We start from the raw sequence: 23767 nt of genomic DNA on the forward strand, positions 1-23767 counted from the left end.
GTGGCACCAGCCATCATCTCAGGTGCCTCGCAATCACAGTTCAGACAAGGGCGCAGCTCTAGTAGTACTGAAAGACGAACTCATGGCCATGGACACAGGTAAGATCTTCAAGCGCACACTGCCGGATCTCGCCGCAGCCTTTGACAGACTGGACCACATGGTACTGCTAACCCACCTGACATGACATAGCAGGAGCAGGTGGTCCAGCACTGCAGGGGCTCCAGTCATCCCTCTCCAGCAGAACTCATAGTGGTGATGAGCAACTTCTCCTCCTCTTCGAAGGCCTGGGACCTGCTGGGCTATATCTACATGAGACCTCTGGGAGAGGGAGTGAAATGACCCCTCCTTCCCCAGGTTTAGCGGCTGATGAAATTCAATGTGCACCTCACTCTCACTCACTGCCACTGCTAACAGGTCCAATTGTCTACAGGAAATTAACTCTTGGAATAAGAGCAGCTGGCTCAAGCTGAACCCAGGCAAGACCCAAGTGATGCTGCTCAGACAGGGGAAATGCTCAGAAGAGCTGGCGAAGACACTGTCTCCGCCATCCATCAAAGACTTCCAACACTCATTTGTTAAAAGGTTGTGAAGCCTCGGGGCTCTGTTTGACTCCTCGTTAAGCCCAGATGATCAAGAAGCATCAGTTTCCAAAAAATGCCTTCTTTCTCCTCCAGTTCATCTGGAAAGGTCATCCCTTCCCCCCGGACAAGGACCTGGCCCCAGTGATCCCTGTGTTCGTCAGTTCCAGACTGCATTACTGTAACTTCCTGTGTCTGAAGCTGCAGATGAAAATGATGCCCAGGCTCTACTGTTACAGAATGCAATGCCCACCTTCTCCGTGGCTCAGGCTACGTAAACATATCAGACCCACCCCCAAGTCCCTCCCAGTCAGCATCCAATGCTGGATTAAGGCCTTGGTCCTAATTTTCAATGCAATTAAAAGATCAAGTCCCAGCAACACCAAAGACTGAATTTCGATCTATGAGGCTCCATGACAGCTGCGCTCCTCTGGGCCAGGGCAGAGCACACAGCTCTGAACGAAACGCTGGAGAACTAGGTACAAAGTGCTCCCTGTCGAAGGGATCCAGCCACAGGACAATCGCCCACAGGAGATCAGGCGAATCCAGGGCCTGACCACAGCTAGGAAACATTGGAAAGATTTCATCTTTGAAAAAGCCTTTCCGCCATCATTGACATGCACAATCTGAACACCCCCCTATTATTCCCAACTCCCCCCTAAAAATCCCTACCCCAAGCAGAGTTCTGACCCCCAAATGGGAGAAGAGTTGGAGACTCCAGGAAGGGGGACTTGGTTATTGCTATTGATTTTACATGGAAGCAGCTTGAATGCTATGGCAACAGGTGGCAGGATTATACCTGAAGACACATAGCTACTAGTCCCGGGAACACTCCAAAGTCTGGAGGGTTTAGGGCTGGGAGATTGAGGCAGTCTCTGATTAGCACATGCAATGGTGAACGACAACAGGTTAAGACCAGCAGCTCAAAGCTCAGGTGCATTTCAGAGCCTGTCTGCTCTGGAAGTCTTGCTAGATCAAGTTCCTGTCTGAAATTTACTAATAGACACTCTGCTCTCAGCTGGGATGGAAATAACTGTTTTCCTTTGTGGTTTCAGCATTTCTTGGCCAAATCCTGGCAAGGAATCACTCAGTTCTGCAAGGTGTGACATTGACAGTCCTCACTTCCCATGGAAGGGAATGGAGATGAAGGCATATTTAGAGCTTGCAGGATTGAGTGCTTAGCTCTGCAGGAAGCTTCTGCAACAAAGCCAGAAACCATGCAAATCTCAGCTAAGCTTTGCGATTTGATGATACCAGAGGAGACACCTTCTACATTTTGCGGGGGATCCCTTCCCAGGATTAGTGCAGTAATAACCTTAACCCCTCGTATCTGAAGAGCTCATGGCCTCTGCAGGAGTGGTTAAGTATTATTCTTATTTAGCCAATGGAGAAAGTGAGGCACAGAGGCTAGATTCAGAACCAAACTTTCTCTGGGTTTTGATCCAGGATTCACATGTGAGCTGCTGCATTCAAACCTGGACCTCGAACTCCTGCAACGTTGGAGGGGTTCAGAGCTGGGGTTCAGACCCCTTGCTATGCTTGCACATGCGGTAGCAGCCCCCTGCAATGCTGGACGAATGCCGAGGTTTGAAGCAGTTAACTATTGATCCCTCTTTTCTCTCCCCCAACCCCCTGCCGCTCTCTGGCCCTAAATAAAATTAATGTTTGTTCTCTCCATTCCTGGCTGGAATAGCATGCTGGGGGGTGGGGGGATCGGAGGGGGTTGGATCTTGTGGCGCCAGTGGTGACAGGGTGCGGCAAACAGAATAATTATTTGCCCATGACGATCCACCACATCTAAACAGGATTAATTTTTGCCATTGAAACAGTTGCGCGATGCCAGGGCATTCTGTATACACAATAGCGGAGCCTCCCAGCCCCGCTCCAAATTAGCCTAATTAGGAGCAGGCTTCAGGATCGGCTTAGAGAAGAAACCATCTGTAGTCTGATGCGGTGTGTCCATCTCCCAGCAGCTGTTTCAGCCCTCACTCTCTGGAGACTTGGTAGAGATCAGCTGGAAAAAATAAACTCAGCCCAGCGATGACAGAAAGATCAGGAGAGACAGTGGCTGCATAGACTCAAATTAAATAGATACACACACACACTTGGTGTGTGCCAAGGGCCTGCTTCTGCATTGCTCCAAACCTAAAACTGTCATTTACTCCACATCTTTTGCAGCATTTCCCATTCACTTGACATTCAGGGGCTTGGACTGGATACCTCCTGAGGTCCCTTCCAACCCTGATATTCTATGATTTTATGACACTGAAGGAAACAGCTGCACAAGGCACATGGCAATGGGGAAATCAAACACACTTCTGAAGCAGCCTCTGATGCAACCCCCGCTTACAGGGTGCGATTATTACTATTTATCACTTCTGTGCCTCAATGGCAGGTGTAAATGGGAGCATTCAGGTATGGAGCCTGCCTCTATTGAAGTCAACAGCAAAACTCCCGTTGACATCACTGAGCAGAATGGGACCTTTGAGGGTATATCCACATGCAGCTTGAGCAGAAGTACCTGGGCCAGCGCGGTTCCCAGAGCAGTGATGTTGGACGTGCCTGTCCAGAACCCTGGGTAATTACCAGCAGTGCTAGCTCACACTGCTGCTGCATCACTCCAGTACTCGAGCTAGGTAGATTCAAGCTAGCTCAGGCATGTCAGCTTGAGCGGCAGACACAGCCAGTGGCTGCAGTGTAGACATAGCCTTAGAAGCCTGAATCGCTGATTTGTGCCTAAAGTTGTGTGTGTTTGTAGTTAACTGCACCCCCAACATTCGTGGTGACCTTTTTAAAATAAACCAGGGCTCATAGGTATCACAGAACATCAGGGTTGGAAGGGACCTCAGGAGGTCATCTAGTCCAACCTCCTGTTCAAAGCAGGACCAACCCCAACTAAATCATCCCAGCCAGGGCTTTGTCAAGCCAGGTCTTAAAAACCTCTAAGGATGGAGATTTCACCACCTCCCTAGGGAACCCATTCCAGTGCTTCACCACCCTCCTAGTGAAAAAGTTTTCCCTAATAGCCAACCTAAACCTCCCTCAGTGCAACTTGAGACCATTGCTCCTTGTTCTGTCATCTGGTACCACTGAGAACAGCTGAGTTCCATCCTCTTTGGAACCCCCTTTCAGGTAGTTGAAAGCAGCTATCAAATCCCTATTGTCTATGTCTATCCCAAGTATATGTCTATTTATACACGTATGCATGTCTAACTGCAGTTTCTGTCTCTCTCCAGCACACTGCAGACATGTGAGCATGCATGCATACAGAGCTGCACAGCAAACAGCAAATGTGCTTCAGGGAACAAAAATCATTTTTTCAATTTAAAAAAAATGCAGATTTTTCAACGCAAATTAAAAATCGGCATTGACATTTTTCAGTTTTCCAAACAAAATAACCAAAAAGATTCTGAGTTTTTAGGGGTGCCCTTTGCTCCCTTTTTTCTCCCCCCTCCCCTCATTTTTCAGTAGCAACATGGGGGAGAAAGCAAAAAAGAAGGATGCGGAGGGAATAGCATCAGAAAAGAGAGGAAAGCGGAAATTAACAACCAACACTTTTTTGTTTTGTTTTTCCCATTGAAAAAAAAATCAGGAGAAATCACAGAGGAATGAAAATCTTCCTGATATTTTTGAAAAAAAGGCCACTTTTCAGACCAAAAAAAATTAATTCTGAACAATTTCATCCAGCTCTGCACACCCTAGAATATAATGAGTGGAAAATCAAGGGGCCAGAGTTCACTGTCGGCTTGAGAGGAGGCTGCTCTTGTGGACCGGAACTCAGGAGATCTGGATTCAACGTCCAACTCTTCATAAGACTCCCTGTGTGACCTGGGACAAGCCACTGAAGGCCAGACCCTCAAAGGTATTTAGGCTCCTCCACTGAGCTCAATGGGAGTTAAGTGCCTGAAACCTTTGAGAATCTGGGCCTTTATCCCTCTGTGCCTCCATTCTGCATCTGTAAAATGAGGACTGTAATCCTCTCTCTTCCCATTTGTCTGCCTCCCCTGTTGATACTGTCAGCTCTTCCACACCGAGGATGACTCTCGCAGTGCGTCTCTGCAGGGCCTACCATGGTGGGGGCTCCTTTAAATATGAATAACATGGGTGACAGATGTGTTGGCTGTGGTCAGATAGGAGAATCAGGCTTTATGGACAACAGTCACCCATGCCTCAAAGGCCATTCTGCCCTCATGGGGAGATTCTTATCAACCCAAGACAAATGAAGGGGAAAAAATGGCCGATACCCCCGGACATTTCAGGGACTGCCCCCGGACAATGACCCAGGAGGCTGCGACACTAACTCCACGGCCAGGCGTTACTATCGTGGCAGCAAACTGTGAGTGATGGCAGCGCCGATACTCTTGCCTCTATCCATGTTTGCTTATGAAGTGCTGCTGGAGGCACTGGGGGTGGGCAGGGGTCTTTATGCTGGCGGCCGGGGTGAGAGTCCAGCCCCCGCTGCACTAAAGACTCCAGGAAGAATTACCATGAGGTGAGATTCCTCCATTAGGAGGCCTTCATCAGTGGGGAAAGGGAGCCGAGTTTCTCTCCCTCAGCCGTGCTTCCTGACCATCGCTGGGATTACGGCTGCTACCTTCTGGTGCAGCAAGGGCCAAATGGCAGCATTTAGCCACTAGTCTGAGAAGGCGACCCTCCATTGGACAGCTCTAGAACCAGCCTGAGAGAAGGGGCACATTTTGCAGGCTGCAATGAGGATAGCAACTTGTCCGGGCCACAACTCCTTAACGCTTCCCACTCCTACCCCGAGGCCAGGGTCTGTGACCCATCTAGATCTGAAAGAGGCTTGTCTGCAGCTCTGTGCCTCGCAATGGAAGGGCTGCAGAACAGAGCACTTGAGCAAATGGGCTAACAGGAACTGGCCCAGAGGCCTTGCTTAGCATGCCGGGCAGAAACTCCCAGTGCAGCTGCAGCCTTGTCTCTGTGCCCGCAAGATTCTCAGCGTGCCGCTCTAATAAAGCGCGTTTATAAGAGGAAATATTTTTTCCCCACAGAAAGGCAGCAATTGGAATAATAAACCGCCGGCAAAATAAAGTTTAGGAATTTCCATTAACAAGAGAAAGAGGGCAATTAGTGAAGTGGCTTGGATCGCCTGGGTGCGTCTGTTTGCCCAGTCTCAGAACGCCAGACTGAGGGGATGGCCAGGGAAAATGGAAGGCAGCAACTTTAAAAATGGATCAAAGGAAATGCTTTATCTCATCATGAGCCTGGGGAACTCTCTGCCACAACATACCACTGAAGCCAAGAGATTAGCAGGACTGGACATTTGTATGGATAACAGAAATATCCAGGTAAAATAGTAGATGTTAAAAAAATAATTAACAAGTGCTTTGGAAGGGATATAAACCCTCCTGTTTCAGGGCATAGTCCAACCTCTAATTAATGGGTGACCAGGAAGAAACCTTTTTCTGGGGGCAGGTTATTCCATTAATTGTTGGGTTTCTTGCCTCTTCCACTGAAGCAGTTCCTACCAGCTACTACTGGAGACAGGATATTGAACTAGACAGACGAGTGACTGATCCAGTCTGGCAGTTCCTATATTCCTAATGCAAGGAACTATTTGAATCTCTCCCCCAAGCTCAAACTTGGCACTCTACATTATGGTTTGGAAGAGTTCTGTTTACTCCTTCCTCACCCTCTGCTATTCTCTCTCACTTCTGGGCTTCCCTGGCTCTGGCAATGCTGCTGAGGCAGAACCAGGGAATACTGGGCATCTCCCTCTGAGGCCTGTTCTTGAGCGATCTCTGGCCCGATCTGCTAGATATGGTAATTAGTAACAACTGCTGCACGCAGCTACTCGCCTCTCCATTTCCAGATATGTCTCGCTAACAAGGGTTGGCCCTCAGACTGCCAGGGTAGGATCTAGAAGCAATCGTGTTTGATAGCTGTCTCACAAACTCTCATCACCACCTACCCTCCCCCCCGGGAACAGCCTGGCACAGCTCAAGCTTGCTGCATGTTCCCCCAAACTCTTGCAGTGATTATCCCAATTTGGGGCCATGCTTCCTTGAACAGAACCACGGCATCTTGGATGGCCACCTATCACTACTGGAATCTTGCCGCTTTGCAGCTGCCAAATCTGGGCCCAGCCCGAGAAGCTCAGCTCCCGCTGAAGTCAATGGGCAGCCAGCACCTTGCAGGGCTGGGACCTTGGGTGTCTTTAGGCTCCATGTAAATGATGCCCTGTTACCTCTGGGGGATTGCGGGCTGGCGGGCTCACTCACCTGCCTGGGGCAATAACCAGCCACCCCCTGATCAGTTCACTCTCAGTCCTTGCCTCAGGGCTCAGTTTATTGTCCATGTGCACTGACAACAGACTGCAACTGTCCTGCTCCCAGTATGGCTTATGGGCCTCTGGCAGTTTAGTGGTTGGCGTCTCCCCTCAGCCTGCGGATGGTCCACAGAGCCATCCGCCCACTGTCTGCAGCCTGGCCTGTAGCTATAGGAGACCATTCTCCTATTCCTCTCTGGGTCCCAGGCTCCCTAATGGGGCGGGGTCCCTCAGCTGTAACCCCCTGACACTGGTAATCACCAGACGCAGTCACCTGACGCTGAGTCCCAGCCCTTGCCTGCAGGCTGCTAAATGCAGGGTTGGCTGGTTGCTCCCAGACCCTTACAGGGGTTAGTCACTCTATTACAGGGACCTTTGCTCGCTTTGAGGTATCATTAATTTCTGACAGCTTGCAAACAAAGCCCATTACAAATGGGATGAACTGGGAAACCATGCAGAGGGCTCTATGTGCAAAATGACTGTGTGTTGCAGCCCCTGACCTCCACAGGGCTCCTGAACACCACTCCAAACCCTTCCCACCAGCAATAATCACAGGACTGCAGGATCTCACCCCGCACCCAGAGCGGAAGCAGTCTGCAGTTCCTATCTGCATGGCTGAGAGCAGAGCTGCCCACAGTTTGGGGAAGGGGTTTATTTCCCCACAGCTGGCAGTAAAGAGAAACCTACTGTACAACAAAGAGCATCCCACTGAGGATTGGGGACCTTGTTTCCTGGTGCACGGGGCAGCATGTGTGCAGCCAGTTTAGCTGTTGCTGTGTTTGGGTGTCCACCCCACCAGCTGTGATCCATCTCATTAGGAGGCTGTTCAGCTTGGCCTGGCCTCCCGCGAAATCCAAACATGCTGCCAGCAGCACAGACTAGAGCTGGTCCCAAATTTTCCAAGGAAAACGGGTGGGGGGAGGGGGGATTAGTGGAAAAGAGGGTTTAATCAAAAACAAAATATTCATTTTTGACAAAAATTTTCATTTTCCTGGAAGTTTGTCAAAGCAAACAATTTCGGGGAGGGAGGTAGGGGGAACTTTCTTTCTTTCTTTTATTCTTTTCTCTTTTTTTTTTTTTGTAATTTTTACCTTTTTTGCTTTCAAAATGGTGGGCTTCCCTCCTTTCAGTCAGTTTTCCAATTTTGGCCAGTTGAAAACCAGTAACACTTCGCTTTTAAAAGCAACATTTTCGTCACTTAACTGTGTTACTTTAAAAGTGAAAGAGTTTGCCCCCCATTATCCCCCCTTTTCTGACTGTTTCCCAACATTTATCAGTAGGGAAGCAATAACGGGAAAACCTAATTTCCCCCATTTTCAAATTTCCCAGCAGGAAAAGCAGAATGCCCCAATGGGACTATTGCAAAAGGGGATTTTCCCCAAGAGAACTTGGGCAGGAAAATTCCTGGTTCTCTGGCCAGCTCTAGTGAAGATCTTCATCTGCTATAACTCAGAGGTCATTGGAAGCACACAGAGAACAATTTCTCCAGATCACCCCACTGCTGGCCCAAGCCCCATCCTGGGATAGCCAACCTTGCTGGGTGCAGTATACAGTCAGGGGTTAAATCTGTCCAGTGAAGTAACTGGAGTGACACCAAGAATGACTCTGGCTCCAGGTGCCCAAGTGAACGGCACCTTCCCCATGAGCAGGAGCCTGAGATGCCTCATGTCTCCCATGATGGATGAAGCAGACACAGTTAGTGCTGAATTCTCAGCTATCCTGGGGTAAATCCAGGGAGACTCGGATGGAGTGCTCCAAAATTAAACCATGTGACTGAGAGCAGAGCTTGTTTCACTGGTGCCTAGGAGGTACTCAGAAGAGACCGCCAGAAACGCTGCAGAACTGCAGTCAGAGTTTCCACCAGTATCGGCTCCCTCCCCACATCCCCTGTCCCTTCAGGCACCATCTCATGCCTAAACGAAGGTCACCACCTTCCCCCCCCCCGCCATCCCTTACAAAGCCAACCAACACTGGACCCCCCGTCCCTCTCCCAGAGCAAATACTGTGCTCACAAAATCCTGGAAATGACCTTTTGAAATGCTAGTCAAGCAGACATAGGCACTCCCTAATCAGATTATTTACCGGGCTTCGACCTGAATTTTGAAGGACACGCTTGAAAGAAAATGCTAAAACACCCCAGCCCAATCTCCAGGTGTTGCGCCACCAACAACAACAAATGTTCTGGGGGGTTCTTCTCAACAGGCGTCTTTAGTACTAATCCACCCTTTGCTAACACACACCTCATAACTGGCCACCTCGGTTTCCCCCTCTGTGAAGTGGGGAGAACAACATCTGTTAGAGCGAGACAAAAAACAGGATGACGGTTTCATGAACATTTTTGACTATGTCTAATAATAAGAACATCTAGCTCTTCTATAGCACTTTTCATGAGTAGCTCTCCAAAGGAGATCCCGCATTTTACAGACGAGGTATAGAAAGGCCTTGCCCAGGGTCACTAGCAGAGCTGGAACAGAACCCAGACTTCCTGAGTACCAGGCTTGTCCCATATTCACTACACACACTGCCTCTCCTTTGGCATAAAGCGCTTTGAACTCTACAGCAGAAGAGTGGTTTTATCATTCCGACGCTCAGCAAAATCTCTGTGACAATCAGGGTCCGGACTTCGCAGAGGGAGAGCAGGGGGTCTGAACCCCAAAGAGTAAGTACTGAATCAACTAATTTACAGTACAATAATATTGTACACAAAGCGACAAAGAGTCTGGTGGCACCTTATAGACTAACACATGTATTGGAGCATGAGCTTTCATGGGTCCATACCGGCACCCCAGGATCGAGCAGTCTCCTGGAACCTTGGGGAAGTTCTGATTCAGATCCCGGTTTGAAGATGAATTTCACGCTTCAGTTTCATCGAGAACTTATGCTCCAATACGTTTGTTAGTTTATAAGGTGCCGCAGGACACTCTGTCACTTTTTACAGATCCAGACTAACACAGCTCCCCCTCTGATATAAAAACTGGTGGCACTCTGCTCATGAATATATGTATGTGATGTACGGATGGATGATGTGTAAAGAGTTATGTGCTGGAAATACGCTCCTACAATATGTTTGGGGAACAGACTTGATAAAGAAACCTGCCTTACACAAAGGAATGTGCATTTACCTGTCTGGGTCAAGCTTTGTAAGCCATGGACAATGGCAATACATTTACACATAAGGTAAACAAAGCAATCGAGGTAACAGGAGGCGGAGGAAACAGCTTAATGAGCATCCAGGGGGACAGAGTCTGCACCCCACAACCTCTTCCTGGCTCTCGAGGCAAAGACAATGGACTCTGGGAAATACCAGGAGAGCCAAAGGCATTCTAGTTATCTAGACCCCAGGGGACAGCACCCTCTGATTCTGGGAATGTTGGCTCCTCTTACCAAGAAAGGCTGGAGATGCGGTTAGCTTGATGGAAGTGAGCAAGCTGTTTAGGAAGAGCCATAGCTTGCTAGGATCTAGTTTGGGGCACTAGAAAACATGCTGTTTTTGTTTGTTTGTAACCATACCCATTTCTTTTCCTCTTGCTTAGTGTCACTTAAAACACTGTTCTTTTTTAATACAGAGTTCTTCTCAGATTTACTGTAACCCATGCAGTACTGTTGTATTGACAAAGGGTGAGTCCACAGCTCAGCCAACAGGCAGGTGTGGGTACTGGCCCTTTGGAGACAGCAAAACTCAATTATTTCCATGAGCGTCCAGTGAGAGGGACTGGATGCAATAGAGACACGTCCCTGGGAACTCAGGAACTGGGGTTCCCTGATTCTTACTTGCCAGGCTAGGTGAAGACGGGCAGGGTCTCGAGGAGTTTGCTGATGAAGCATAGACTGGTGTGGCAGGGAGCGGACACACAGTCTAGCCCCCAGCAAAGCTCCCCCCTGCTGACACAGTGGCTTCAGGCTCTGGGTTTCCTGAACAGCAGAGCATCACAGTATCCTATTACTCAACTTTCAGTCTTTTCCAAGACATGTTTCAGTGCCTTTCCTGGTACATTATGAAACATTATCATAAATAATGCAAATGAATCCACAGATGACAAACAGAGAACCGAGTACATTTTTATCACATGATCCTTTGGGTCCCCCCCTCTTGATTATGAGTGCTCACTTAGACCAACATTTTCAAATCTGGGTGTCAAGTTCATCGGCTAGCTCCATATTTAGCTTGCCGCACCCAGTGGTTGTGAGTGCCCAGTACTTTTGAGAAGCCAAACCACTTTTATTTAGGTTTCTAACTGTGGATTTAGGAGCCTAATCTTAGGGTAACATTTTGAAATGCAGCTGCCCTTATTCCCTAGCTTTGCAAATTTCAGCCCTTTGCAAAGGCTTCCTTGCCAGGGGCGTGGATTAGCAGGGATGAGCCGTAGGCAAGGATTCTAGTTTTATGCCGACAACTTTTACTGCTGCACTTTGACCCAAACTTTCAAGCCACCTAGTCAAAGGCCTTGGTGTGCAGAGATGCTGTGGATCAAGCACACATGATTCACACTGGTGCGTAGGTTGCACTAAGATGCCCCATTAGCTGCAGGGGAAGCAGTGTAATGCACACATAGAGAGGATGGTGAACTAGGATTAGAGATGGAACTGAAGCGTGAAGTTCATCTTCAATCCAGGATCTGAATCAGAACTTCCCCAAAGTTCCAGGAGACTGTTTGATCCTGGGGTGCCGGTGTGGACCCATTTCCAGGGAGGATCCTATAAGTTAGGGAGAGGAGACCTACAGGATTGCAGAGTCCCCAGGGGCATTACAGGAGGAGGTGACCAATACCCAGCCAAGGTGAGGAACAAGCGGCAGGAATAGAAGAAATGGGAAACCCTGCTTTCCACAGCAACGGAACACAAGGGATGATGAGAAACAGAAGAGAGATACTGTAAAAAAGCAGCATTGTTTCCAGGGAACAAGGGCTTTCCATTCCCAGGATCCTGTGCAGCATCAGGGGCTCTTTAAAGTAGGCAGTGAGGAATCTGCGGGATTGGCAAAGCGGGCACTTAGCACACCAGAGGGGGAAAAGCAGGAGCCGATGAAAATGCTCCACTGACCTTCCTGGAACCCCTCATCTTGGGGTTTCTTAGCAATCGAGTTCACATGCAGCCCTGTGCCTCAAACACACAGGCTTAACCATTTGCACATGTTCGACAGCAACTAAGAAGGCCAAACGGTTACGGAGCTGGGAAGCCTCACATTCGGGAGCTGAGCTCATAAATGGTGCTCTCTGGAGACCACAGTCTTCTCGACCGCATGTGCATGGATGGAATGCCAGCAAGCAGCACCAGACTGGCAGCTCGGGAAGGGGAAACAGCTACAGGTTCTTCCTTCGGCACCTTCACTAGAGCGAGTCAAATCTCCCTGATGTCCGTAATCCCAGGAAATGCCACAGCCTGTCACTACCGACACAGAACTAGGTTTTCTGAAATCTCTGTCCTTTCACATTGAACAGCCAGAGCCAGAGGGTTGGTCCCCGCAGATCTGGCAATCAGCAGCCGCTGCTGCTATAAACACTGCACCTCTGCTTCCAGCTCCACTGATAGAGCAAAGCCAATAAAAACTGAAAATGGCTGGAGCTGTCCTTTGCTCCCACCGGACGGAAATACACCACCTGTTTCGTTTAGGTGCAATGACCACCCTGCTGTTTTTCACCAGCGGGAGCAGTCAGACTCTGGGGGCCAGAGAGGGGTGCAGGCACAGCAGAAAGAAGGAGCCTGAGCAAAGGACCACCACAAAGTTCTAGGCTGGGCCCTAAAGGCTCCCAGAAGGACTAGCCAGGAAAAGAGAGAGGCTTTGTGCACTGGCATAGGACTGGGAGACCTGGGTCCAGCTCCCAGCTCTACCCTGGCCTCCCTATGTGACCTTGGGCCACTCATTTTCTCAGAGCCCCCATCTGTAAAGTGGCAAGCATCTGTCTCATCTACTCCAAATGCAAACTCTCCAGGGCAGGGTGTGTCATTTGCTAGGTGTATGTACAGCACGCAGGTCTTAGAAGCCAGGGTCTTAGGAGGCACCCTCTAGGGGCTATTGGAATACACATGAGAACAGGCTGCTCTAAATCTTTAATCTAGAGCAACAACCAACTGCTAACCAAGGGGATCTGTGTGAGAGTCAAAGGGATAATTCAGCATAGGGACAGGCTCAGCAAGGAAGCTACCTGCTGCTGTGGCAGCCCTGCCAGAGCAGAAGGGCCCAGGCCATCGCTCAGCATCAATTTTAAATGGTGAAGGATGACCAGACTCAAGAACTGGCTGCCCCTTTAAGTTAACAGACACACGTTAGCTGCAGTGTTTAAACCTGGATCCTGACCTGGCCCTGGCGTTCTGGGCTAGTGCCGGGAAACTCTGCTTCTGCTCTAGCTCCACTCAGCACTGCCCTTCAGAAGAAGCTGGAAGCCTTCTTAACTGGCCTGCTGGCTCCTCCTGTACCTTGTAGGCCTGCAGAGGACTAAGTTTCACTGGTAGCCCGGCCTGAGTGGGTTTCCTTAAGCAGGGAGGTGCCAGGGCACTGATGTCTCCAGCAGAGGAGGTCTGATAGACCCCACAACCCCTGTCTTGTGTTCAAATGGAGGGAAGGAGGAGGAGGCTGGGATCCTTCGTCCTGCTCTGGGGGACCAAACACCTGTCCCTACTCAGAGATGTTGGAAGCTGTGAAAGGAAAGGTTGTTTATCAGGTGTAATGTGCCCAGTTGCAGAGTTGGGACAGTTCACAGTACATTGCAAAGCCCTGCCCCCGCCCCAAACCCAAGCGACCCCAGCTGTATTCCACTGCCAAAGAAATGGACAAGCCTATTTTCTTACTACTGTTATCCCTCCTTCCCTACCTGGACAGGAATGAGAGGCTCCTTGTCGTCAATATCAATGAGGACGTCGTCTCTGGGGGCGAGGCTCACCTCATCTACAAAGAGAAAAAGGGTGGATCTAACTAGGAGACTGATGCTTCATAGAGCAAAGAGCACCGGAGCTTGAGGACCGACATTCTAACTTTATTAGCCACTAAGACTGTGTCCATCTGATTCTTTAATGTTTTAATCTACCACCCAGTCACTGAGCAATTTTAGATTTTTTTTAGAATGGCCAGACTGGGTCAGACCAAAGGTCTATCCAGCCCAGTATCCTGTCTACCGACAGCGACCAATGCCAGGTGCCCCAGAGGGAGTGAATCTAACATGTAATGATCAAGTGATCTCTCTGCTGCCATCCATCTCCACCCTCTGACAAACAGAGGCTAGGGACACCATTCCTTTCCCATCCTGGCTAATAGCCATTAATGGATTTAACCTCCATGAATTTACCTGGCTCTCTTCTAAGCCCTGTAATATTGATATACATTTATACACACATTGCCACCCTTTATGTAGGACCTACGGTATGTTTTGCTTGCTACTGCACAAGCATCAGTGAGAGTACCACTAAAAGCATCTCACAAAACCAACAGCACAAACGGTACTAGCTGGCTCCCTTTGAGGACAATCTCAAAATTATTCACCAAACAAAGAGACTTGAGAACCTGTGGAACTCATTGCCACTAGGTATCATTGAGGCCAAAAGCTCAGTAGGATTCAAAAACAGGATTCAGCATTTTTACAGGAATAATGAGTGCATCCACAGCTACATTAGAGCAAATAATAAAGAGATAAACCCTGATGCTCCAGAGTATAAATCAACCTCTAACTAATAGGGGTCAGGAATAAATTTCCCCTAGGGGCAGGTTATTCTGTAACTGTCCACTAAGGGGTTTCTCACATCTTCCTCTGAAATAGCTCGGACTGGCCACTGTCATAGACAGGATATTGGAACAGATGGACCTTGGAGTCTGATCCAATCTGGCAATTGCCCTGTTCATAAGTATTACTGCTCCCAACATACTGATGGAAAATGTAAATCTGTGGCTTGCCAACCACGCACAATGGATCTATTGAGTGTACTTATCTGGCCTCCATCACCTGAGCGCCTCTCAGTGTTTAATGTATTTATCCTCACAACCCCCTGCGAGGAAGGGAAGTGCTATCATCCCGCTGTTGCAGATGAGGAACCGAGGCACAGAGAGGCATCTCCTCAGTGGACTGATCAGGATTTCTCACTGCCCTTCCCTCTAGCTCTATCTGGCCTCAGACAGACTGAGTCTTCTCCTACGCTGTTCCTGATGAGACCCACCTGCTCTGACTACCAAGGTGAGACAGAGCTGCACTGACCAAGGCCCGGCATGCTGTCACGGGAGAACAGAGGCACAGAGTTCCAGGCTCAGCGTCCTGTGCTCTGTCCACTCGGCCACAGTGTCTTACGCTTCCCTCAGTGGCTGAAGCCGGGAAAGGAGGAGGACAAAGGAGTGAGCCCCTCTTCTCCTGTACCTGGCTGTTCCTCGGGGGCGTCAGTCTCCTCTTTGTACGGGTCGCAGTAGAACTCCTCAAGGGACTGGATGGTGCACTGGCCAACCACGGGCTTTCGGCCAAACTGTCTGTTGTCGATGACTTTGATGATGACAGGAGGGCAGTACAGAGCTTCCTTGGGTAGGCGCTGCAGTGAGGGAAGCACACCAAGCACTGCATGGTCGGGGAGAGGGGCAAAGGGCAGCTTCCCTGAGTCCAGCACAAGCACGTGGAATAAACCCGCGGACAGACTGGAGCTAAAGCCGGGCTGCTTTAGCTCTCCTCAAGCTCCTCCCACAAACCCAAGGCCCGCCACAGTCCCAGAAGGGCTGGATGTTTCTGCTACTGTGCGCAGCAGATAACCAACAATGTGGTGGTTCAGACTGTCCTCATTAGACACTCGAGGTAACAGTGTTGAGCTGGGCAGAGGCTGTTCACACCCCTCTGAGCCACAGAGGCAAAGGTTGCCTTTAATTATACCCTGTGCAATGCCACCAAAGGGGGGTGTACATCAGGGCAAAGCATCACCCATCGTTTCTCTCGGCAGACAGAGGCAGGCAGGTCACACTGGGAAAACAGGCTAGCAAGACTCTCGGACTCTCAGAAAAAGCCCAATTCAGCAGGGGTCTGAGCACTTCCGGAAAGACACAGAGAGCCCTCAGCCCACCATGTAGGCTCCCTTTCAGCTCCTGCTCCCTTTCAACTCAGTGGGCTAAACCCTCACAGAGCAAGCCCTGAGAGTCACACCAGAGCTCCTCACTAGGGGTTTGGGCCCAGATCCTCCAAGGTATTCTGGCACCAGACTCCCCTGGATTTCATTTGGAATGAGGCACCAGAATATCTCTAAGGGTCTGATTCTTATCAGAACTCACAACCTCAGGTCACTGCACTTTAATCCATGTGCACTGTGATCAACAGGCACTTCCTGGAGCAAAGCGCCCATGGAGCATGGTTAGGATCCACGGTTCCTTGCCTGACATTGAGCGAAGCTATTCCAACTGCTTGCAGGCTGATTAACTTTAGGGCGGAATATGAGTTTACTGCAGAGCTGCAATTCAGAATCACAGACTGGGGTGGTAGGTCATTAGATCCTCTTGCTGGTAAATGACAGCAAACCCCCAATCTCTCACTTCTAGGAGCGTGCGTGAGTCTAAGCAATCAAGGACAGGAATACAGACCCACCCTCATCTTGGCTGAGCTTGCTGCAGTTTCCCCCGGGAAGAGGGTGGCCTCAATCCCACTGGGAACAGCTGCGATATCCAGAGCTAAAAGGCGGGCAGCCTGGAAAGCTGACACACTGGTTGACCCAGCGGAGTGCTGCGGGGCAGTGGGGGCAGATGCAGCTCTGTGAGCTGGGTGGCCAGTGTGCAGGGGGGAGCCCTCACCACTTCCATGAAGAGCACGCAGACGTCGAAGTTGGGGTTCTTCCTGACGTTCTTGATGACGCAGGACTGGACTGTCTGGCCTCCGCACTCCACCTGGAGGCTGGGGGAAGTGATGCTGGCCAGCTGATAGCTCTTCAGATTCCTCAGCCCCCAAGCCAAGATCTGCAGGGGGAAGAGACAAGAGGAGATGAGGAAGGACACCAAGATGAGGGGAGGCGGTGACAGAAGATGATAGATAAGAAGCCAGGCGGAGCCTAGACCTTGTTTACACTGCATTTTTCGCACTGATATAGATGCACCAGGAAACCCCCCACCTCCCAGGATCTGATTCTCCTCTCTCTCCAGCTGGGGAAAGGAGAGTCTAATTCTGAAGGGCTGCCCTGACCACATGGCGAACGGTCCCCTTTATGGGTAGCTGTGGCCAAGGGTTTATGCCTCGTTTGAGGCCAGACATTCTGGGACTCCTCATTCTCCCAAAAGGATCACATGGCTAAGCTGAAGCAGGCGGTCCTGCTGGGAAATAAGTTCAGGGTGACAGTCATGTGACAGGACTACATGAAGCCACTGGGTCAGTTGAGGCAGTGCTCAGAGTGGGAGGAAGGCTTTAAGACTAGGTGCCCTCTCCAAGGAGAACCACTCTTCAGCAGCCCCCCATCGTAAGGGTCTGTGATGCACAGTTGTGCAGTTCAGATTCGATCTATGAACCGCTCACCTCGATGGCAGTGCGCTGGAGCACAGGTTTGATCCCTTGAGGGACCATGTAAATGTTGGGCTCCCGCTGGGGTGGAGGGTAGGGCAGGTCCGAGTCTGCAGACTGCAGAGAGATATTGAAGGAGAACATCAGCTCAGGTTGTTACAGCCACCACAGATCACACACCTCCTATCGCTGCACTTCCCCCCAGCACCCAGCACCGCACAGGGAACAGAAGAATACACAGATAAAACAGTTAGTGTAAAAGATGCAGAGAGAGATTTTGCTTCATGATGACAATATATCGAGGGGACAGGTGAGAAGTTAAAATTCCTATCACAGAGAGATCCAGGGAGGAGAGCTCTAGTTTCAAGGCTGCTTTCTGCAGACCAGCTTTCCGCCTTTACCTTCATGGATGGAGCTCTGGTTCCTCCTGACCTTGGTCTCTGAGTTCAGAGTCACCAAAAATGGGAATGAAAGCAATCTCTCTAAAAATGCACCCTTCAACCAAGGGCAGTTGGAACTAATTTAGAAGGCCGTCATTCTTTCCAGGCTTCAGTGTTACTGCATTAAATTAAGCTGATATAAATATTTCAAGTATAGGATTGGTTCAGATTTATATTTCTATATTTAAAAGCACTACATGGACATTTTTCTTGGTGGCATATCGAATGGATTGTACATTGAGCTGTGATATTCATTCGCAATTGCTAGTGGCTGCCAAATCAAAGCAGCTTGTTAGCTGAAGACTTTGCTCATCCCATTCTGGGGCAGGCAGGATGGTGGGAGCATCTGGCTTTCAATACAGGCCTGATAGTAAATATCTACTCACTCACCCCTGTCCCTGAGTGTCTTGGGCTTGCCCAGTCACACTGCATATACACAGTTGCCCAGGCTTACAACCTGGAGACACGCAATCATTTCACAGGCAAAGACCAAGGTCTGCTCCTGAGAAGTACTGAGCACCCTCAACTTTTGAATGGGAGCCGGTAGGTGCTCCGGTCCTCTGGAAATCAAGGCACTTATTTAGGTGCCTGACTTTAGGGTTCCAAGATTTCACCATGAGCATTCTACAAGTGCAGAAGGTGTAATGTAACCATAGTCATCAGTGGGGATAGAACCCAGGAACTTCAGTACCTGGCACTCTGGCCTCCACCATTTCCAGAGAATCTTCGTTAGCTGTCACTAGTAGTAGGGCTCTTATCCTTGTTGGAACAGCCACTAAGAGGCAGCACGGTAACATTCATCCCAATTCAGGAAATCACCTAAGTACATGCTTAACGTTAAGCATGTGCTTAAGTCCATCCTTGTTTATAGCTGAGCACATGCTTAATTTTAAGCAGGTGCTTAAGTTGCATCGATTTCAATTGGATTTAAAGATACGCTCACATGCTTTGCTGAACAGGGATGGCCTAAAGCATATGCTTGAAGCTAAGCATATCTAGAAATGCTCTGCTGAATCAGAGCCTTCCCCCATCATGTTTTAGTTGTCCCCTACTTTGAGAAAGATCTGGAATGAGATTCCAGTTGTACGGGTAAAGCTGAGTGGCAGAATGGTTAGTGGCTTGACTGTCAGAGGAACCGAGCCTGTGCAGCTCCCATTTCACTGAACAGAAACTACAGCTCCTCTGAAATTCTGATCATAAGTGACTTGTCCAGGCTGAATGACAGAGCTGGGAATGGAACCCGGAAGTCTGGATGCCTCGCATACAATACAGCACTCTCCCGCCCTGAACCTGAGACGAGAGAAGAAGCCATAAGTGAAAGATTATGCCAGGGATGGCCTCACAGCAGAAGGAAAAATAATCTAAAGACCCTAGAAGAGTAAAACTAAGAGGAAAGTGTTGCCTGCTTATCTGAAAGTAGAGCTGAGGAGCCAGAAAGTGAGCCAGTTACCTGGAACCAGGCAAACTCAGTGGCTTTGGGTGAGTTTATTGAGTTTTCAGATTTTGGACTCAAAATCTGACAGCAAAATTAGGGGAGAAGAAACAAAACCATGAATTAAAGAATAACTGGCTATGCCCACTGGCAAAGTGGTAGCGCTGGAGTTTGGCAGAGCTATGCCTGAAATGTCAGTAGGTAACTGGTGCTAGCCACGTCCCTAAAAATCCAACAATCCCATCTGGTGAGAACAGTTTTCTCATCCAACACTGTTTGCAGGGGTGCTCCATCTGCTGAATCTACAAGCACTTTGACCTTTAACCTCTGTCAGGAGCAGGTGGAGAGAAAAGATCAGTGAGGAGGTCATGGGTGGGGATGTGGTGAAAGGGGTTACAGAGCTGTGGGCAGGGCACAAGCAGTCACCAAACAGAGCTTCCCCTCTTTCCCCTCCATCGGAAGAAACAGGTGTGAAAAGCATCAAGGCAGGGTTTGCTGATAGGCTGGGGCAGTTTTAATGCAGGAGATTGCAGGGACTTGACTTTTTCATTGGAACATGCAGCAAAATCCTATGCAGGGAGGAGACGACTTGGGAAGCAGATGCAGATCAGGCCTGACAGAGACAAGGCAATTTACTTGCCTTCCCATCAACTCTCCCTTGCTGCACAATTGGCCCAAGTTATATCACTGCAGCTGTAATCAATTTACACCACCAAGGCATCTGGTCCACTGACTCCAGTGGGGCTATAATCAATTTACACCACCGGGGCATCTGGCCCACTGACTCCAGTGGGGCTATAATCAATTTACATCATCTGGGCATCTGGCCCATTGACACCAATGGAGCTACACCAATTTACACCTGTAGGGGATCTGGCCCTAGTGACTTCAATGGAGCAATACCAATTTACACTGGGTGGGAATCTGGCCCATTGACTTTGATGGAGTAACTCTGATTTGCAGTTGCTGGTGATCTGACCCACAACTCCAATGGCACAATGCCAGTTGCACCCGTCTGGCTCCAGCATTGTGGTTCAGCTCCATCATTAACACTATGGGCCTGGCTCTCTCGTAGCCATTGGGTGGCCATTTACACAGGCCACGTGGGTAAGAAAACTCCCCAGAGGAAGGGCCATGGGGAATTCAGCACAGACATGAGTGCTGCCATTGGGTGTTTCACATGGCGGCTTGGTTGGCTGGTCTGCGCAGGCCAGACCGTCTCTCCAGTGGGGAAGGAGCCGGTTTCCACACTGGGAAGCTCTGTTGGGGCTTTGCTTAGTCCCCAGCCACATGCAGAGGGAACGGGAGGTCAAGGGTTGGAGACCGAATGGTACCCATTGCAGGAGCCCTTCGTAGAAGAAGGCAGGTGTGCCCAGCTGTGGCGCGTCAATCCCAGAAATAGCCGTGGGGGAGAAAGGGAGAGAAAAAGCAAAGAGCTGGTTACATTTCCCTGGCAGAGTTCAGTTCAGCGCCCGCAAAGCACGAGGGTGAGTCCCTCTCCTCCAGGGGGGAAGCACCGAGCCCAGGGGTATTTGGCACTTGGGAAAAGAGCTGGATTGAAAATGAAGCTGGTCAAAACCTTTCATTAGAAAATGCTGATTAGACAGAAGTGAAACATTCTGCAACAATGGGTCGACTGTTGAAACTTTTGATGGAAGCCTGGCCTGCCAGCCACCTGGCTCCCAGGGCTGCTCACTTCTCCTGCAGCCCTCCTGGTCAGGTGCCAGGCTCCCAACGTGGCCAACCTCCCAGCTCCCAGACTATCCGCCCAGTTGGCAGGCTCCCAGGTTCCTGGGCTCCCCAAGCAGCCAGGTCTCCAGCTCCCTGGGCTACCAGTTTCCCTGGCTGGCTGGCTCCCTCAGTGGCCAGCTCCACAGGTGACCAGCTGCCCACCAGTGCTTCCAAAATAGAACCCTGTGGAATTTCTGTTCCAGATGTTTGGGTTTTTTGTCCTGGATTTGGGATGAAAACTCAAAACTTTTCACAAGATGGAAGTTCTGTTTCCAAACAGTGTCCCAGCCTATCCTCAGGGGAGAGGTGGGGAGAGGAAGGCAATCTCCACACCCCACTCAGCTCTTTGGCCTGTCTGCTGAGGCTGTTGAAAAAGGGAACCAAAAGTGATGATGTGGACATTGGTGCTGTTTCATCCCTGGCGCAAGCAGGTGCAGCTTGTCAGCCCAGCAGAGTTGCACATGCTTGCACTGGGACTGACTATGCATGAAAATGCAACCCACCCTAGTGTGGGGTAACCAGGAGGGTCAGCTACAGAAAGCGAACCCAGGACCTAGGGATCCAAGAGCAGGAACTTTAATTGACTAAGCGACAGGACCAGGTCTGTGAATTGAGGCACATAAAACTCAAACTCCTCTTGCAACTAGCAATGGGCCCAAACCAGACCTAAAGATCACCCCCATTTCGGGGAAAGCCCTGACCCAGGCCTGAACTCTGCAGCTAGCTCCCTATATCTGTAACAGACCAGAACCAAATCACCACACCCAGGGACACTCACATTTTGGGACAGTTCCAATTTGGGACCAAACTGTGTGTCTGGCCTTTGATCCCTGCAGCAAGTCTAAGGCAGCCCGACGGACCCAAACGCTCCACTTCCTGGGGATCAGCGATTTAAACTTCACAGCTTGAACTGCTCTCTGGCTACCACCATCCTGCAACTTCTCAAACCCCTCGCGCCCGTCAGCACCTCACTAAGGACTGAATTCACCCCAGGGCAGGTGCCCAGCACAAAGCCCAGGCATTAGGACCCACTTAAGCCTTAAGGGTGCAGAGGTGTCATGCCAGTCCTCTGCAACCAAGTGAATTTCATCCTACTTGCCTTGCCGTTAGAAAATTATCCCAGATCAGGCACGAAATCCACGTACCTCTCCTTCCTCTGGTGCCTAATAGCAGTAAAAAGCTAATGCTATTCATTGGGTTCGCCCATCAAAACGATCACTTGCCCGCGCTGGGCAGAATTTCCTATAAAATCATAACTAAATATATGGGGAAGAGACAAAGAGCTTTGCAGACACGGTAAGCTCACCTCATCCAGACTGGCGGACAGCTCGCTCTGGAGAAGGAAGAGAGAAAGGGCATTAAAATATCATGATTCAACACGCGCACGCACTGCACCGCAGGAAACATCCTGCAGCTGTTTGTGAAAGTAATGCTGATGCTATGGCTCAGAGCAATACAGGCAATGGTGCATCGGAGAGCCAGTTGCTCATACAGCAAGCTGCCTAGCGTAATGCATGTGTAACAAGGTGGCTTGGGTTTAAGGGCTGCAGGGCCTGGGCCAGCCAACTCTGATTACAAAGGAGCCACACCTGGGTCGGATCAGGGGCTTCCTTATAAAAAGCAGCAGGACAGCACGGGCTCTGGCTGCCTGGAAGAGGAAGTCAAGGCTAGCACTCCAGCCAGGAAAGCTGGGACTGGCTGCTTTGGGTGGAGCGGATCCGGACAGCGCTAGGGCTGTGTGTCTGGCAGAAGCATCAGCGCTGAGTGTGACCCTTTGTGTTTGGGTTGGGGACTTTGATTTGCACGCTGAGGATTGCATGAACCATTTCTGTTATTAAACCAGCCCGAGGTGGGGGTGCTCTGAGCCAGAAGAGAGACTGTGCGGAGTTCCTCCAGGGTACTCGAAAGGAGGCTAAAAAGAGCCGGGTGACCCTCTCGCCCCTAACTCAACCTTCTCTCCCTTTAGGTAGGGAGTCCCGTGGCCCCCAGCTCTTGGCAAGCTGCCCTGTTGCACAGGGCCAATGCAGCTGTGGGATTCCTAGAGGGGCAGGAGGCCATGGACAGGTCTCCGAGCTGAAGAGAGAGGTAACCCCATACATGTAGAGCACGACTATAATTCGCTGATATTTTATCTGCTCATAATAGGGCTGATCAAAACCAATGTCATTTGAATCTCTGTCCAATGAAACCTTGCCTTTTTTCACTACTCAAAACTTTTGTGAAAAGTTTTCATTTCGGTGAACTAGTTCATCTTCTCCTCAAAAATGAAAATCTCTGCATTCAAAAATGTAACTTTTTTCTGTTTGTCCCTTTCTTTCACTTTTCCCCTGATTTCTTTTCATCTCTGAGTGCTATAAAATGAATATTTAGGGTCTGAGGGGTTTTTGTAGAGCTGTCAATCACAGTTAATTCATGACATTAACTCAAAAAAATTAATCGTGATTAAAAAATTAATCACAGTTTTAATCACACTGTTAAACAATAGATTATCAATTGAAATTTATAAAATATTTTGGATATTTTTCTACATTTTAAAATATATTGAATTCAGTTGCAACATAGAATGCAAAGTGTACAGTGTTGATTTTATATCATTAGGGCTGTCCATTAATTGCAGTTAACTCACGCAATTAACTCAAAAAATTAACTGTGATTAAAAAATTAATCGCAATTAATCTCACTGTTAAACAATAGAATACCAACTTAAATTTATTTAATATTTTTGGATGTTTTTCTACATTTTCAAATATATTAATTTCTATTACAATACAGAATACAAAGTGTACAGTGCTCACGTTATATTATTTTTTATTACAAATATTTGCACTGTAAAAATGATAAAGAAAAGAAATACTATTTTT

At 49.2% G+C, this 23767-nt stretch overlaps 1 protein-coding gene across 7 annotated transcripts in view; it reads right to left on the reverse strand.

The window, feature by feature from the left end:
* Window positions 1-23767, reverse strand: part of DYSF (dysferlin) — a 326279-nt gene that overhangs the window by 89836 nt on the left and 212676 nt on the right. For all 7 annotated transcript variants that reach the window (XM_050943290.1, XM_050943287.1, XM_050943285.1 and 4 more), the window contains 5 exons: window positions 22213-22239; window positions 17319-17420; window positions 16607-16768; window positions 15204-15369; window positions 13677-13750 (listed from right to left, as the gene is read on the reverse strand). In XM_050943290.1, coding sequence (XP_050799247.1) covers window positions 13677-13750; window positions 15204-15369; window positions 16607-16768; window positions 17319-17420; window positions 22213-22239 — 531 coding nt within the window. The remainder of the gene's footprint in view (window positions 1-13676; window positions 13751-15203; window positions 15370-16606; window positions 16769-17318; window positions 17421-22212; window positions 22240-23767) is intronic.

This window comes from Gopherus flavomarginatus, chromosome 3 (assembly GCF_025201925.1).
Source record: "Gopherus flavomarginatus isolate rGopFla2 chromosome 3, rGopFla2.mat.asm, whole genome shotgun sequence".
Taxonomy (NCBI): Eukaryota; Metazoa; Chordata; order Testudines; family Testudinidae; genus Gopherus; species Gopherus flavomarginatus.